This window comes from Magnolia sinica, chromosome 16 (genome assembly GCF_029962835.1).
Source record: "Magnolia sinica isolate HGM2019 chromosome 16, MsV1, whole genome shotgun sequence".
Lineage (NCBI taxonomy): Eukaryota > Viridiplantae > Streptophyta > Magnoliopsida > Magnoliales > Magnoliaceae > Magnolia > Magnolia sinica.
In genome coordinates, this window is record NC_080588.1 from 8,523,312 (window position 1) to 8,541,360 (window position 18,049).

Consider the following 18,049-nt stretch of genomic DNA (forward strand, 5'->3'; position numbering starts at 1 on the left):
TACCATTGGTAGTGCTCTACGGAAATCAAGGTTGTGCCGTACAACAACCACAAGCGATTGAGCATCACCTAGGGCTCAGAGCGGAATTAGCACATCCGCAATACGGTTGAGAGTTGCCTGCAACCCTTGTATGGTCAACTGACTCTCCAAGTGGAAAGCTTTCATTCTTTCCGAAAGATAACAAATCTCTGGAACACCGTCCACAGAGTTTTGGTTCATACCTTCGTTGTTTGTCATCGGCTCGAGGGGAATCCTCGCTCTGATACCAATTGACGCAGAGATGAACGTGATGAGGTCGATCACCATCTTCCTCAAAGATAACTACTCCAAATCCACGGAACTTCTCTGGACTCCTCACAGAGACTTCTTGAATCCATGAGGAAAAAAAATATAAATAATTTTAAAATATATGAAAGAAACTTGTTAATTGATTGATTGATGAAATAAATGAGCCTACAACTCTTTAAATAGGGATACTCAGACTTGGAATAAGTTTGGGAATTAAACTATAACTAAAACTCCCTTAAATTCGTAACTTATTATAAATAATAAATTTCTATTTATCGTAAGTATCCTATGTGGCTTAACCACGTTATTCTCCTAATTTTTCTAAACACTTTTCATGTTGGACACAACTCCTAAAGCCCAACGGATGAAGAGTTATAATCAAACTATAACTTATTAAAAATAGTAAAAACAGAAATAAACATCGAATTTGACCATCGATCTGATGGAATCTCGCAAATTCGGCATGGGCGGTCTTGATGACTTTTGTCGTCGACTGGGCCTTTTCTGATCCATCTTGGCCATGAAACTGTCCGCGACCCGCTCTACATCACTTTTTCAAATGGTTAGGATCAATTACTCTTCCATGATCTATCCAGTGTAGGCCCTACCTCTTTTAAGTAGGTTCTACGCCGGATCCATGTGGCCCAACCGACAGGCTACAATTTCACTTCAGTGGTCCAGGGACTTACTGTCTTTCCCGCTTCTACCAAATTCGAATGCTCATGAGGTTTAACCAAATACACCTTGACCTATTGTTATATGATATGCCCATGACTTAAGCCTTTGGATCAAGGGTCATATTTTCATGATCCAAACTATATGTGCAATGGGCCCCACATAAGATGAGGGACAGCCAAAAATATAAATATAAATAAAAAATGTTTATCATAGATTGATAAATCATATTAAAGTTTAAAAAATACATGTAAAAAATGATTCATTTTAGCTTTCAAAATCATTATAAAAAATTAAAAAAAAATAATTTAAAAAAAAAAAAACTGCAATAATTTCTCGATAAAATTGCAAGAAATAAAAAACTGGCGTGATTTTGAAATTTTCATGATGAAATCATTTGATCAAAATGTCACGATAATATCGTGATAATATTTACGAAATCTCGACTATATTTATCACACTGGCAGTAACATCAACAAGCAAACAGCTCAATTTTGTTATGAAAAAAATGAAATGAAATGAGATAAATGTACGTACATAGGTTATCATACAGTAATATAAATGCTATAACGATCCTATAACTTAGCTGTCCTTAGAGCCCCTCAGGAATTCCAGTATCGGGCATGAAACATTCCTCACACATCATCCTCAGCGTCTACGGAAAAATCTGGTTCAACCGGCTTCAGAAGCTTCGGCATTTTCAAGCTGGTGGATGACGGGCCGCTTCCCTTGATCTTCTGATTCATCCCTCTCTTTGTATTCTTGGCAAACTTGGAAGCCAGTATCGTAGCTCCGAGCTGGAAGTTATTTTGGTTTTCGATTGTGGAGTCGTGAGAATCCTCGTCCAATGGCACATCATCATCATAGTAACTCGATTGGCTGGAATCCAGAAGTGGCATGTAGAATGAGCTCTCCTGCTTCATGAGCTCCTTTGCAAGCTGCCGCTTCTTGTACCTCCGCCAGGCAGCCTGCATAAAGCAAGCACCCCAAGTTCGCCATTGGTGTGAATAGTACCTGAAGGCATGCTGGAGCTTCTTGCTGTGAAGGCGCTTGAACTGGCTGGCGACGAACTTGAGATCTTCAGCCCGGAGTGCGAACGCCTCAACTTCTTTGAGGGCACGGACAGTCCGGGTTGAGGTAGGCAGGTTGAGGGTTGAGTTGGGCATCAATGCCCATGTCAGCAGCTCCTCCCCACAGAAGTCGCCCGGCCTGAGGGTGGTGGAATTGAAGAATCCACTTCTCCCGCCATTGGTGGTGGAACTTTCTAGCTGTCCTCTGATGATGAAGAGCATCTCAGTGACCGGGTCGCCCTCACGGACAATGTAGGTGTCTTGGGTACTCAAGGATGACACTAGACGTTCACATATGGCGTCCAGGAGCTGATCATCCATTTGTGAGAAGAACGGGACCTGAAAATACAGAAAAAGGATTATTATTATTATTATTATTATTATTTGTAGTGGCCTGCATCTTTTCTCTTGTCACCACAAATTACTGGTTCATGATTCAATAGAAGAGTCTAGCCTTTGAATCTTGGGATATTTTCCACAAAGTTCCTAGGTAAGTCCGGTTTTGCACCTCCACTAATCACTATTCCGGCCCTCCAGGAGGTGCTTTTCTAGGTATGGAATGATTAAAATGTCCTCTTCATTTACTTTCTTGAATACGTGGTAAAGCTAACAACTACCGGGTCCACATCCAATTCGTCCAACAAATGCAACACACCATGATAATCATACAAATCGAAGATCTACATGATCCAATCATAAGGTGGGCCACATCATAAAAAACAATGTGCACCACCCAAAAAATCCAAACTCACATGCATCCCATTTGATAATTTGATTGGCCAGATTTTTGGTTTGTCTGATTATCATGGTGGGGTTCATATGTTGGACGGGTGGAGATGTCATACACATACCACATTGCCCCCACAATTCTTGACTTGACCACTTTTTAAAGGGAAAAAATGAAGGATATTTTGGTAAATATTCTTTCAAAAAGTACTTCTTGGGAATTTTGATTACCGGAGGCATATTTGGTAAAATGAAAACTTGAGAGGAACTTCGAGGTAAAAATCCCTTGAATCTCTGACATTTTTTTTGGTTGAATGTGGACAGTTGCTGTATTCTTTTCTTAACCGTCTATTAGCAAACCACCAATTGAAGGTTAGAACTCAAAGTGGCTTTCCAATTTGGGGCCCATTGTACCAACAGTTGGACCGGTGAACCATAGGCCCCACTTTTAACAGCTGAAAACTAGAGCTGGACACGAACCGAGCTAGCTCGGTTAACTCGCTTGACTTGGCATATCTGCTCGGATAAGCTAGACTCGGCTCGGCTTGGCACGAAAGCTGGGTTCAAGCCGAGCCGAGCCGAGCTGTTTAATTGAGCTCAAAACAATTTCAAGTCAAGCTCGACTCGATTCGGCTCAATTTATATACCTTGGTGAATTACACACACACACACCTTTATATATATATATATATATATAGGGAAAAGGTACTATGCGCTCGACCTCATGTGTCCGTCCCATGAGGTCGAGCTGTGTGGGCCCCACCGTGATGCGTTTCGAACATCTAACCCATCAGTCAGATGCGTCATTCCATCGTGGGCCTAGGTCTCAAAAATCAAGTCAATCCGTTACTTGTGTGGGCCACACCACATACAGAAGTGGGGAGGGGCCGTGCACCATTAAAACATTCATAATCAGTTTTCGGGGCCCACCGAGATGTGGTTTGCAAATCCAGCCCATCCATTATGTGTGTCCCACTTGCATGAGGGTTCAGACCAAGTTTCAGCAGCATTCAAAGCCCAGGTGAGCCCCACCAAGTGCTTTTATATGTTTTAACGGTGTTTCACATGATTTTAGATGGTATGGCCCACCTGAGTTCCGTATACGGCTGATTTTTGGGATATCCCATAATTTAGAGGGTACCCATCAAATGCACGGTGTTGATGGTCGACACGCATCACAGTGGGGCCCACACAGCTCGACCTCACGGTAGCTAATCGTGAGGTCGAGCGCATAGTACCTTTTCCCATATATATATATATATATATATATATATATAAAAACGCCTCTGAAAACTCAAACTCGGCTCAAGCTCGGCATGAGCTGCTGACTGAGCCGAGCTGAGCAGAATTCGAGCTAAGGTAAGCTGCTGGCCGAACCGAGTTGAGCCTGGCACAGCTCAGCTCAGATCGGCTTGGTGTCCAGCTCTACTGAAAACCAAGCACATTTTACAAACTCTCATTTCATCACAGAGTGAAGGACATCGGTAGGGACCTACACGACGAACGAGAGCCAGGCAAAGATGGTGTTGAATGTCACGGCGGAGGTCCAAAGGCAAAGAAAGCAAGATAGATTCCTCATCTACTCCTCTTGTGGCAAGCCATTTATATTGATCGAACCGGCGGATGCGTTCTTGTAAATCCGGAGGTAGTTGGCGGTGCCTCATCCACTCCTCTGTATCTCTTCGTCTAATTCTCCACTCTTCAATTCTCACAGTCATAGATTGCAAATAGGTCTTCAAAAGGAAACATATGGACAATTCATCACAGTACTCGATATGGGGTTAGGGAAATCCAGTACTGCAAGGACGCACATTCTTCAAATGACAACAACAACAACATCATTTTAAGAAAAGCAGCAAATAAAGCCTCAGAACTTGGTGCTATAAGGAAGCACAGTGAGTTATTTCACAAGATCCAATCATGGTAGAAGAAAACATTTGTTTCTGAAATTCATTCGACAGATATAATCTACTGAGTTGATCAACATGATAAAGGAAGGTGAGTAAAATACTTTGGTCCCATTTCCAGAAGTCATCAGTGAATATGTGAGATGCGGTAAAAATACAGGATTAAAACTATATGAAGCTGCAATCACTGCACATTATGCAATGGCCATATGACTGAATGGAAGGCCAAATAGTAGATTGTCAAAGCAAAGTCTTGGAATCTTCTAACTTATTCAACAAGAAAGAAAGGAGAGATGCAACTAATGGCAGAGCAACGCATACTTAAAACAAAACCTAGAAATGAACCTATTGGGTTGTTGTATACAATCATGTGGCACAGATTTGCTTCTGTTGTTTGTAACCTTAATTGACATCTTCAGTTATATCCCAAAATAAAATTAATAAAATGAGAAAGCAAAAAAAAGAACTTAATTGTTATCCATGGACATTTAGTGCTCCACACTAGACTTGTATTTCAACTAAGTCTCTTCATAGATCAGCTGTATGCATACTCTTATACAACCAAATGGTGATGGATGGATGGAGGTAGTAAGAAAGGAGTAACTGAAGGTTGCCCTTGATAGTGTGGAATGGTGGAACAAGATTCAGGCTTTGATGATGATGGACCCCAAAGTCCAGTGGGTTTTGGACCATCCAATTGGCTTTGTGGGCCTCACTCCCCACAGTCCAATCGGATGAGTTTTAGAACAAGATCTGTCCCTAGTATGATTAGGATTGACCCCCTACATGTATGTGTGGCTTGGATGCATCAGTCTATCCTGACTAGATGTGACAGTTCTTGTTCAAGAAGTTACCCGTTTGGACAGTGGGTCCCATAAATCCAATAGGATGGCCCACACTAAGGAACCGATTGGACTGTAGGGTCCAGTGTCCATCCAGATGCAGATATCAGCTTCTAGATGTCACCTGTATGCATGATTATGGCTTGTATAGCTAGCTTACAACATATACAGCTACAAGGTTGTATAACAGTGGCCATATGGGTCATCTTTCAAGAGATTAGTTGAAAAACAGATCTAGAGTGCCACTAAATGTCCAGATATATCAAGCACTTGCTTGAAATAAAGTTTATGTACAATCGCACAGCAAATTTGGACCCTATAGTTGTCTACAATAGCTCATTTTGTACTTTGAGAGATATAATACTCCAATGGCATCTAATTACTGCATGCATCATTCAATTCTTATTTTGGAATTGTACACAACCATAGAGAGTGTATACAACCTATTCATGGGCCCACGGCCATATGGCTAGCACATGGGGAATCAAAATTGGTTTGGACTCTGATGGGGACATCCAAGCACCATACTAAAGGGTTGAGCCAATCTCCTTATGAGTAGACGACCATTACATGGGGCCCACTTGCCCCAATTCACATTCTTAATCACGTTGAAGACCCCACGTATATGTTCATGCATCTTTGAAAACCCCACATTGGAAAGATGCATGTGTGTTGCATATAGAAGCTTGATGGACACAATGATCGGACCGTTGGATCATCATCATCAGACATCTTGATCATAGACCCCCATGGGCCACGAAATAGTTTAGTTGTTTATATCATTTACATGCTTTGTTATTTTTGGTATAACTTATATTTGTGTTAACATTAGGGAGTTAGGAACAACTTTTATTTTATTAAGTCTTTATGTTGAGAATCTTATCTGAGAGTGCCTTTTTGTAAAAGATCTTTTATGAGACTACAAAAGAGAAAATGGAGTGTGTGAAGCCCTAATACCATTATTTTGAAAGAAAAAAAAAAGCTTTATATTTTCTATTATTCATGTGATTTGAAGAATACTCCATGTGATTTGGAGCTTGGGTGTGGTATGATTCCATTCCCCATTCAACGGAGATGCGAGGCTTCCATCTATCATCTTCCTTATCTCTTCCTTTCTATCAAAAAGAGGTATTTTCCAGAAAACTTCATCTCTTTTCTTCCCTTGCTATTCAAAACCATCCAAATCATCTTTGTCTTCAACTTTTCATCATCCAACTTCAACCCCAACCGAAATTAACCATTGAAAACTCCAAAATCCCTAACTTCCCCTCATCCAAAACCTTAATTCCCCTCTACCAATACCTAAATCCATCAATCCCCTTAACCAATTCACCCAATTTATTACTAATTTTATCTTTTCCCCAAATTCCCATGAACCCTAATTTTCCATTTTCCATTTTTTCCCTTCCTAACCCTAATCATAGAACTTACAAGTCAGCCCCTTGAGTGTGGAATGTGCCAATGCTAAATTGGAAGTTTTATCCTTCCGTCAGGCCTAGTTTTAATTGATTTATGTGATTTCTTAGCATGCGGGCATGTGATTTAGGTTAAATCAAATTTTATTTCCTATTATTTACTCTTAATTACGAAGTGGGTTAGCATCTTTTATTAATTGAATTACTTTACGAACTCTTTCATAATCTCCATGTTGCATGCTAGGATTAAATCATGTGTCCTGCATCATACTCTTTCCGAAAAGGCTTGTGAGAGCTAATAGAATTCTTTCTTGGGTCAGGTTTATGTAAATATACAACCATAAATATGAACAAAAACATGGATTGTTGAATTAAAGAAGAAGTTTATTTTGAGGTTCTCTTTAAGAACTTGTTTCTCTAGAATTAGTTGCTCTAATTTATTTAGGCATCACTAACTTTTCTCCTTACCTTTCTAATTTCGCCCAATATTTGGTGTTTTATTCAATCATGTGACAACACCGAAGAATTTTTCGAGCTACGAATGGTGAGTACTTTCATTTTAATTAATTTATGTTCAATGAATACCTGGTTGAGTGAATGATGGTTAGAAGGGTGGAAGAGTGTGAGCAAGTAGAAATACATGCATTACTGGATTTAAGTGTAGCACGGCTAAGTTGGTCACAACCAACAAGGTACCCAATAACAATGTTAGGCCTTTGCACTTTTGGCATTAGAGGCATGGTGCATTTTGAGTGCTAACAAGATAACATATTTAAAATATAACAAAAGGCTAGTAATCGATTGCATCACACTACAGAAAATGCACATGTAACAACTTTCAGTAATCAAGCACATCAACCACATAGTAGGTAGATTGGTGGATCAGCGAAATGCATGAAGCTGCACCGACCATCAAGGGATCAAACTTATGACTCACACTATGAGCTCTAGGAGAGGGTGGTGGAACAAAGATTAAGACAAGAAAGAGGGATATCAGAAAATCAGTTTGGTTTCATGCTAGGGAGATCAACAATATTAACTTAGAAAATTGATGGAAATATATAAAGAAAAATCAAGACAGATTTTACAGATCTGGAGAAAGCATTTGAATTACTAGGAAATTATGGGGTAGGTGAAGGAATGGGATCCCAAGAGGATATATTGACATAATTAGACATTTATGAGGGTTAGAGAAAATCATATGTGGGGAGAAGGATGAGATTTTGGTAACAATGGGTCTTTGATGCAGCTGACATTAGGGCTGAATTTTTTGCAATGTAGATAGTCAAACGTCCGGCAATGGGATCATCCAAAGGCCTGGATTGGTAATGGATTGCATTAGGGTTATTGTCTTTGACCCGAGAGGACTGCTCCAGCCCTTATCAATGGATCCCACGGACCAACTAATGGAGTCATTTAGTACTCTTTCTTATATTGTTTGGTTATTAGTTGTTTATGGCTTGCTTGGATTTTAAACTACCATTTGATTAGTTGCTTCATATCTAAGAAACTATTACAAATGATTGATTAGGACATAAGCTAATTTGAGGCTATTTAAGGCTCTATTTGGGAATGAGGTGGATATCTTTTGTTAATCTTTATTGAAGCTATTGTTAAAAGAGAGAAGATCGAGGCACTTACACCTAATGCTTTAAGTATCGGCCAATATACCCCACGATATATCTTGTAACTCATCCGTGCGATACAAAATGTGCAAATAGTGGGATCCTACATGTTCGATCCGGTGAGCATTTTCGATCCTTTTTTTTTTTTTCCCTGCAAATCATGTTAAATCAGTGTCAAATTGTTACAAATCCATGATTTGTCATGTTTTTCATGAAAAATCATGGATTGGGAGCTTCGATTTCGAGATTTGTAGGAGATGGGTTGAGTTGTGGAAAATTGAAAAAATCAAAATTTCCCAATTTCTCAGAAAGAAAACCTATTATGTACACTCGTTTTTTTAAAAAAAATAAAAATAAAAATAATATTTTGATTTATAAGTGTGTATTGATGTCTTTTTTAACAATCACTAAAGTTTCATTGAAAATTTTGACTAATTTCCCAATGTTTCCCCATGTTTCCAACAATAGTGATATGTTACACGATACAACCGATATATCCCATGCGATAATCGACGTGTATCCATATCCCAAGGGTGCGATACAAGACACGATACCAATATTTCAAACATTGCTTACACCTTCTCTCAATTTATCTTTGGATACATGCATTTTCCAAACTGAGTTGCTCTACGGAAGTGTGGGTTTTTCTTTCGAACCTTTGCTCACTTGTTGATGTGTTCCTAGACAGAGTTCAGTTGAACTGTCCAATGATCCACCATTTGGTATTAAAGCAGGGTCTTCCAGTGGCATGTTGATTCAACTATGTTGTCAACTTATATAGGAGTGAGGATATGGCATCACAGGCACCATAGTGGAAGATCCAGTTGGATCCGTAAGAAGCAAACACATTCCTAGGAAGGCAAATAGAAAAACTAACCCAACACTTAAAGCAACATGAGGCTCCACTACAAAGGAGTGTGGGACGGAAGTCTGGCAATATCGACCCTTTCCAAAACCGCATTCAATATCATGAGCCATGTGAATGGGGTGATTTTCCAAGTCATGTTGATTTTGGTATCAAGATTGAGATACTTGAAAATTCATGGTGGTTTTAAGGCAAAAGGATTCAACAATTGGTTGAGCCCACTTGAGCAAACTCTTGAATATCAAGATATGCATGATAGAATTGCTGGAGATTTAGATCTTGACTCGGACCCTTTTTTTTTAAAAAATAAAATTATGGAGCCCGAAGAAATTGGCACATCGATCGACGGAAATGTTCATGAGAACATAACCATTGATTGGCCCAAGCTTGTCAAGGAAAAGGCAATACCAAGGAAAATTCCAACAAGGATCGTTATACCCAATCCCAGGGAAAATACATACATCAAGCTGGCACTCATCAAAGGAGAGCAGATTACACAACAAATTTCTGGCATGAATGAAGCAATATATTGCGGTGGAAGGTACGATGACTATGTTGCTATAAGGACTCACAGGGAATTAAACTCCAGCGCAAGTTTCTCCCAACACAGGGAGTTTGATGCAGCCCACATCGCTGCTAAGTTTTCTGCATCAGCAATTGTCGAGCAGTTGGCCATCAGACCATTCAAAGGTCCGGAGTTGTAATGGATTGCATGAGGGTCGCCCATTCGACCTGAGAGGACAACTCCATCCTTAACAATGGGTCCACAGGCCTAACTAATCTGGTCATTTATGTATACAGTATCTTATTCAGTTTGGTTATTGTCTGTTTATTGGTTGCTTGGATTTTGAGCTTATCGGCTGGGATCATAAGCTATTGTGCAATTGGTTGATTTACAAACAAGCTGCTATTTTGAATGATTGCTTATGATTTTAAGCTAACGTTTAGGCTATTTAAGGCTCTCTTGCAAGAGAGGTGGACATCTTTAACAAATCTTTATTAAAGATACTGTTAATAGAGAGAGAGAGAGAGAGAGAGAGAGAGAGAGAGAGAGAGAGGGAGGGACTTTCACCCTCCTTTTGATTTACCTTTACATACGCACTTTTTCCATGCTGAGTTGCACAGAGGAAGCATATGTTTATTTCTTTTGAGTTTCCTTCACTTGCATGTTATTTTTCTCTCATTGTTGTGTTCCTGGTTGGTGTCTGATTGAACTGTACGATGCCCTCACCAATATTCATCAAGGATCAGCATTAAGCCCTTAACTGCTGGAGTACATGATGAAGTCCATTTAGGGATGAACGTACACGGGCCCACGGGTACCCGATGGAACCGATTAGTTTTTAATGTGTCCAGGTCCCATTTATTGGACTCATTAAGAAATCTGGTTGGGTTCAGGTCTCACCTTTTGTAGATGGTTAAATTTTGGGTCTAGTTGGGTCCATGTGATGGACCCAGTCAAAGTCAGGTCAGGCCTCGTTGGGTCCAGGTCGGAAAATTAATAAATGTTTAATATATTCTGATCATTTTACCAAAAGAAATGAGGTTTCCCAACCCAGAAATATGTAAAAGAGCCTACTTATACACCATGCATGTAACAAAGTGGCACATGTGTGTTTGATCTAATCCATTTATTGGGTGGGCCCAACCATGTAAATGCTCGTATTTGTCCCATACCAATCTCAAGACTTAGATCCAAATGCCTGATGGATCATCCAAACCCAATCTGATCTGGGTCTGGGTCTTGGAGAACCAGACTTGGACCTGAAAGGAGCCAAACCCGGCAAGACCTGAACCTGGTTACTATAGGACCTGACCCATTGACAGCCCTAGGTCCATTGCATGTTGTTTGTGGATGACGTGGTGATGGTTGAAGAGACAGGGAAAATGCTAAACTGGAGATGGGAGGAAGGCTCTAAAGTCTAGGATTAAAATTAATACAGCCAAGGCGGAGTATTTGGAATGCAACTTTAGTAGGAATAGTTATAGAGGCAAGGTTTTAGTTAAAACTGATGGTCAAGAGATCCTTCAAAGAGATCTCTTACATCAATTTGGTTCTATAATTCAAAAGGACGGTGAGATTGATGAGGATGCTTCCAACAGAATTAGAGCTAAGTGGATGAGGTCAAAATGTGCCTCTGGAGTCTGGAGTGTTGTGAATGAATGCCTATGATTCTTAAGGAAAATTTTACACAGGCAGCTATTGGACTGGCTAATGGGTCAGTGTTGGGCATTTAGAAACAAGCATGAACAGATACTGATTGTGGACGAGATGAGGATGTTGAGATGGGTGTTTGTGAAGACTAGAAAGGTCAGAATTCATGCAAAGCAAGGAACCAAGGAATAGTGCCAATAAGAGAGGAAATGTTGGAGAGAAAATTGAGATGGTTCAGTCATGTGCAAGATGGCTTGAAGGGCCTAAAAACAGGATGAAAGCAAGACCTAAAAGGACTTGGGTAGAGGTATGAGAAAAGATACAAAGTTTCGTTCCCTTACTGAAGATAAGACCCTAGAATTGATCGGCGAAACAGGATTGTAAACCAACGCCAAATAGCTAGGGTAAGGCTATGATAATGATGATATAGAGGTTAGGAGCTTGTATAAAATTTAAGGCTGGGCACCCCGCAAACTCGCACTGTGAATTAGTGTTAAAGAAAGAAAGCACAAAGGTTACCTGCATGTTACCAATTAGGTGTGCGAAGATAACTAGACCCAGAATGCATATAAGAATGCAAAACGATGTCTCACCAATGTAAGTGCTCGTCTGCAATTGCTGTCCATATGCACTGAACAAAAACAAGGGCAATATGCATTAGCAACGAATGCTAAATGAGCCTTTTCTGATTAGATATTCATTTGTATACAGAGAAAAAATAATTAGGAAAAAGTTGGGAAACACAAGAAACATCTCCAAGAAGTGCTTTTCTCAACTAATCTCACTAATCTCCTCTCCATATTTACTGATCAGAAAAGGGGGGGAAAAATCTCTTCCACTTCCCAACAAGCAAAATAAATTCATTTCCGGTGTGCATGATAACATCATTAATAAGCAACATGGCTAAGAGATTCAGTTTTAAAGTTTTGCTAGGGAAAGGTAATTAGAAGCTAGATCAATTGAGGGATTCATTACCGAATATATGCAAAAACATCATGGATCAAATTATCATCTGATATGATATATATTGTCTGATACGTACTATCTCAGGACATTAGCACAAAAATGTACAGAAGGGAATCCGTCCTCTTCATTACATGCTTTTCTTCTTAGAATTTCACTTACACTAACTCAACATTTACCTACATGCTTCATCTACAGTTCCCTTTTGTTTCCCAGTCCACATTGCCATGTCACTTTGTTTCTCTGTATGCAGTACTTGCATTGTTTCTCACATTCATTTACTTGTCAACTTTAATCCGAGGAGCCAACAATTTAAAAGAAGTATGATGTGCCATAGACAATAAGTAAGAAGTTAAAGCAGTTATTCTTCTATTGGATCATCCATGAGCTATCTAACAACTAATAAAGCATACCACCCACTCATTTATAACTTGTGAATCAGCGTGACCTAACAGTTGCCACCTAATTCATTCAAGAGGGGACCATCAATCCTTTGTACAAGAGATGATGCATCTCAGGTTGTACACCCATAGTGATATCTGTCAATGCCCATAATACAATTCTAAGATGGCTACAGAGTTCCCTTTTCCATGAACCTTAATAATTGAATGTACCATGAGAAAGTAAAAGATAATAGCCCACAAATGACAAGAGATGATCCACCACCTACAACGGATCAGAGCAACTGGCTAGAGATCATACGTATAATCCACAACCATGGTTATTTCTTCACAAAATTCCTTGAATGCTACCACATTCTATTATCTAGAATGCTATTCAATACCGCTTTCGTTAGATAAAAATCCATTCTCCACGTTTACTGGGAGACTCATCCATATGTGGCGTGTTTTAACTTTCCGTTCTAATGCTCTCTTTTGAGTTTGGACTTCAATTAAGACATCTCCACTGACATTCCCTTAGTATTGGCCAAATGAATCATCATCATCATAGCCTGGTCCCAGCTATTCAGGGTCAGCCTTACGAATCCCGTTCAGCCAATCATTTCCATGCATCTATGGCCCTATCATCAATTAATGAACAAGCCTTACATTCTTTCCCATCACCTTGATTCAAATCCTTTTAGGTCTTCCCAAAACCCTCTTTTCAGGCCCTTCAACCCTAGTCAAAGTTCCCCTCTTTACAACGGACAAATAAATGTTAAGATTAACACATTTCTTTCATGTGCTAATTACATACCTTCTTCAATTGCTCAACTGCATTCACAAACACACAAGTCCATTTTGCAACATCTTCTCTTTATGAATAGAATCTTGAGCTTTGCTATGCCCAAACATGTGTACAAGGGATCCAATCTACTTGCCATCCCATGCAAGGTTTTAAAAACCAGTTTCAAAGGGATAATCGGATTTTTACTGCAATAGGTTCCCTCACATATTTTAAGCAAACACCGCAAGAATCACCACAAATGCCTATGAAATCAACATATGTGTGATTACAATCACAAATACTGAGTGCCACACACACACATGCTTGTTATCCCAACTTAATACAAGACTAGAACGAGCAAGGCCAGTGCAATTTACTGTGCAAAATTCACAATTTATTTGTTTCATATGCACAAGTAGAATTCATATATTGTCATTATAAATATGACTATTAAAAGTTCCCATTTGCTTCAATTCGTCGAATCATGCTCAAGTTTTGTGTTCAAATCTCCAAATTAGACCTAGATCCAATTGAAAATGAGTTCTTAGCCTTACCCTATGCTTGAATTTGAGACCACATGAAAATTATCCAAAAAATGTTAAGAGTTTGAAAAGGGGCATCTTAAAGATAAATCAGCCACCATGATATATGCATGAGCAATATCGGTACTGTAGATATTTCTAGACCGTGGGCCCTCTCTATGGACCATGGGCCTTCTCTCTCTCAACCATGGTATATAGAATGCAAAGTTGATTGTTTCTTTTATGTTCCTTTTGGGTGTATGCATGTACATAGTGTTGTGTGCTCTTATGGAGCATATATTTGTATTTCTAGCATTATAATAAAAGGTGTGTTAGGGCTTCAAGAAAGCTTTTCTCACTCTCTCTCTCCTCTCACACTTTTCCTTCTATTCTCTTCTCTCATTTTCTTCCTCGCACTCTCTAAATTCGCCTAAACCAACTTGGTATAAGAGCAGGACTCTTCACGTTGACCGGTGCTACTTGAGCCTACTAACGTCAACAACTGTATGACTGACATCAGCATTGTACATTCTGTATGGTCTATTTTCAAACGAGAAGAGCATAGTTTGAAGCAGCTCAATTTTAAAAGATTTATGGTGATTTTATGGAATTTTTGGAGCTCATTTGAGGTATGTTTGGACTGTTTTTCACATTTGATAGAAAAACTCCAAATCTCGTTTTTGCGATTACTTTTAATCGGTGGATGTTTTCTTGATCTTTCTTCATAGTGAAGGTCGATTTTACTGTATTTGATGACCCATGGAGTTTTTTCTGACTTGAGGAAGATTTCAGAGGATTGTGAGCCTATAACATGGTCCGACTATACCGGTTTTGGGTCCTAAGGGCTCCAGACATACACCAGAACACATGACGTATGTCTAAATGTTTAATTTGGTGTTGTGGGAGGTCTCCATAGCTGATTCAGGTCTCTTTGTGATCATGGCTATTGTGTTTCCCTTTTAAAGTTGCCTCTGGAACCCAGATCCGTACAAATCTGTGACTATTCTCATCTTGTGTGCTCCCTTGTAGTTGTTGTGGCTTGGGTTTTGTGTTGGTAGACCCTTATGGAGGACAAAACTTCTTTTGTATCCAGTGTAAGATCTTTAGAATCACACCTCTTGTTGATTAGTATAGTAAAATTGAATGGTAACAATATTTACAATGGGCTCAATCAGTGAAATTGTTTCTAGGGGGAAGAGATAGACTTTCTTACATATTGGATGAAGCTCCAGATCCTTTAGATGGAAATTTCAAGACTTGGACCAAGGAGAACTACCAAGTCATGGCTTGGTTGCTTAACAGTATCGATTCCACTGTTAGTAATTTCGTCATATTTCTAGCATCTGCAAAAAAGATATGGAACACCCTGCATGATATGTATTCAGAAGCCCAAAACGTATCTAGAATTTTCCAATTGACCTTAGACATCGAGAAATTTTAAAAAGATTTAAGACCTCTAAAGGAGTATTTTTTTAGCTCTTCAGGGTATGTGGATGAGTTGGATCTCTATCACCCTCTCTCTCGCCATTGTACAATGGATTATGAACATGCATGGAAGCAGCTTGAAGAAACTAGAATCATGCAATTTCTCTCTGGCCTCAACTCTAAGTATTGCAGTGTTCAGAAACAAATTATAGTAATGTACCCTCCTCCTCCTCTAACAGCTATCCATGCCATGTGTCAAAGGATCGATACATCATTCACCCCTACTTTTGTTCCGTCTAATAGATCCACATATGTTACTGGGGACCGGCCTTCCTTTAAACATGGTTTTAAAGCTCCAATGTGAAGTGTTAAATGATGTGATAGTGGATCAAGTAACCAAGGCAGGGGCCTTGACAGTTGACAGTGATCATGATAATCATGGCCGCGGTGGATGAGGACAAGGGTGAGGACGTGATGGACCTAGGCTCTGTACACATTATGGGAGCACAAATCACTTTGTTGATTGATGTTGGGATTTTGTTGGCCATCCATCTTGGGCTAGTGTGTCTGTAGCTAGTTGTGCCTCCACTAGTTCCAACATCCAAGAAGACTTCACAGCTGATTGTAGTAGAGAAGTCTTCCTCAAGTGATTTTGTTCTCTTGTCTTGTGAGGCCTATGATGCATTAATGCGACTTCATGTTCATGATGTTCCTGACACTTCTAGAGCCATTGTAGCCCAGTCAAGTACTGTTCTCAGTGCGTCCTCTTCTCCTTCTGCCTGGGTCATTAAATATGGAGTCACCTCTCATATGACTGGTAAGCCCCATTTGTTTAGCTCTTATCTTCCTTCTAGCCAGTCACACTTTGTCATTGTTACTAATGGAAACCAAACTCCTGTATCTGAAACTGGTTCCATCAAGCTTTCTCCCTCCATGCATTTGTCATCCGTTCTACATGTCCTTAGCTTTCCCCTTAATCTATTATTTATTAGTTCTCTTATGAGATCCTTGAATTGTTCAGTAAACTTCTTTCCTTCTCACTATGTGTTTCAGGACCTCCAGGCAAAACAGATGATTGGTGGAAGCCTTGAACATGAAGGCATTTATTTCTTAGATAATGCACCTGTGATAACATCTAATGCATTGTCCTTAGATAAGGAGTCAGAGTCTAGATGACATTGTTGCTTAGGGCACCTATCCTTGTCTAGGTTAAAACTTTTATTTCCTTCAATTTCTGTACCTAACTTTTTATGTTGTGAAACTTGTGAAATCTCCAAACATCATTGGATTGTCTTTCCTCCTAGTCCATTTCAGAGGAAACCCAGACCATTCAAGTTGGCACACTCTAATGTTTGGGGTCTTACTCTTGTTACCTTTCTTTTTTGGTATAAATATTTTGTTACTTTTATTGATAATTGCATATGGATGACATAAGTTTATCTTCTAAAATCTAAGCATGAAATGTTTGATATACTTAAGGTATTTTATAATGAGGTGGTTACCCAATTTCAATGTCCTATCAAAATTTTGCACTCTGACAATGGGGACAAGTATTTGTTGCATGCCTTTCTATCCTTTTTGCATGACCATGGTATTTTATCCTGTACTTCATGTCCACAAACCCCTCAGCAAAACGGCATGATTAAGAGAAAGAACTGTCACCTTCTTGAATTCACTCGCGCTCTCTTACTTGGCATGAATCTTCCTAAATGATTTTGGGATGATGTCTTGTTTGTAGTATTTCTGATTAATCACATTCCATCTCGATTATTGTCACATAAGTCTTCATTTGAAATTTTACATTCGCATGATAAACCTTTTTCCTTTGCCTCCTAATATTTTTTTATGTACATGTTTTGTTCAAAATCTTAATGGTAGTAATGATAAGTTAAGTCCTTGGGGCCACAAAGTGCATCTTCTTCAAGGTATTTCATATCGGTAACGGTGGCTGTAACGGTCACCACCATTACTGATACGGGGGCGTAACGAACTTTACAACTCCTATAACGGTTGAAAATGTTCTTTTGCCCGAAAAATTCTGAAAAAATATCTAGAAAATCAAGAATAATGTAAATATTTCAAATATGTATTCATTTTTTGTTTTGAACATGTTTATGGTAGTGTAACGGTCCACTCTTTGGTAAGAGTGTTGTATCGGGCTGTCCAGTGAATTGTTTAGTATGATTATGTCTCTAATGTTTAAACATCACAATCAAGAATTAGAAATAGAAATCAGAAAAGGCATAAATACTGCTTTTTCAATTTTTTGAAAAAAAGGCCCTTGGAGATTCTGTTCACTTAAATCACTTCAATCCATAGTTTTAATCTTAAAAGCTATAGTAAGAGTGGTCGAAATTTGTTGTACAATGATATAGGAGAGTTTTTGGAATGAGAAAAGTGAAAAC

General features: G+C 39.2%; 1 protein-coding gene across 1 annotated transcript in view; it reads right to left on the bottom strand.

Moving 5' to 3' along the window:
* Positions 1 to 1,430: 1,430 nt before the first annotated feature.
* Positions 1,431 to 18,049, bottom strand: part of LOC131228967 (cyclic nucleotide-gated ion channel 18-like) — a 48,301-nt gene continuing 31,682 nt past the window's right edge. Inside the window, exons 4-6 of the mRNA XM_058224808.1 lie at positions 12,088 to 12,199; positions 4,256 to 4,492; positions 1,431 to 2,372 (exon numbers count right to left, since the gene is read on the bottom strand). Of these exons, the coding sequence (XP_058080791.1) occupies positions 1,599 to 2,372; positions 4,256 to 4,492; positions 12,088 to 12,199 (1,123 nt within the window). The 3' untranslated portion in view covers positions 1,431 to 1,598. The remainder of the gene's footprint in view (positions 2,373 to 4,255; positions 4,493 to 12,087; positions 12,200 to 18,049) is intronic.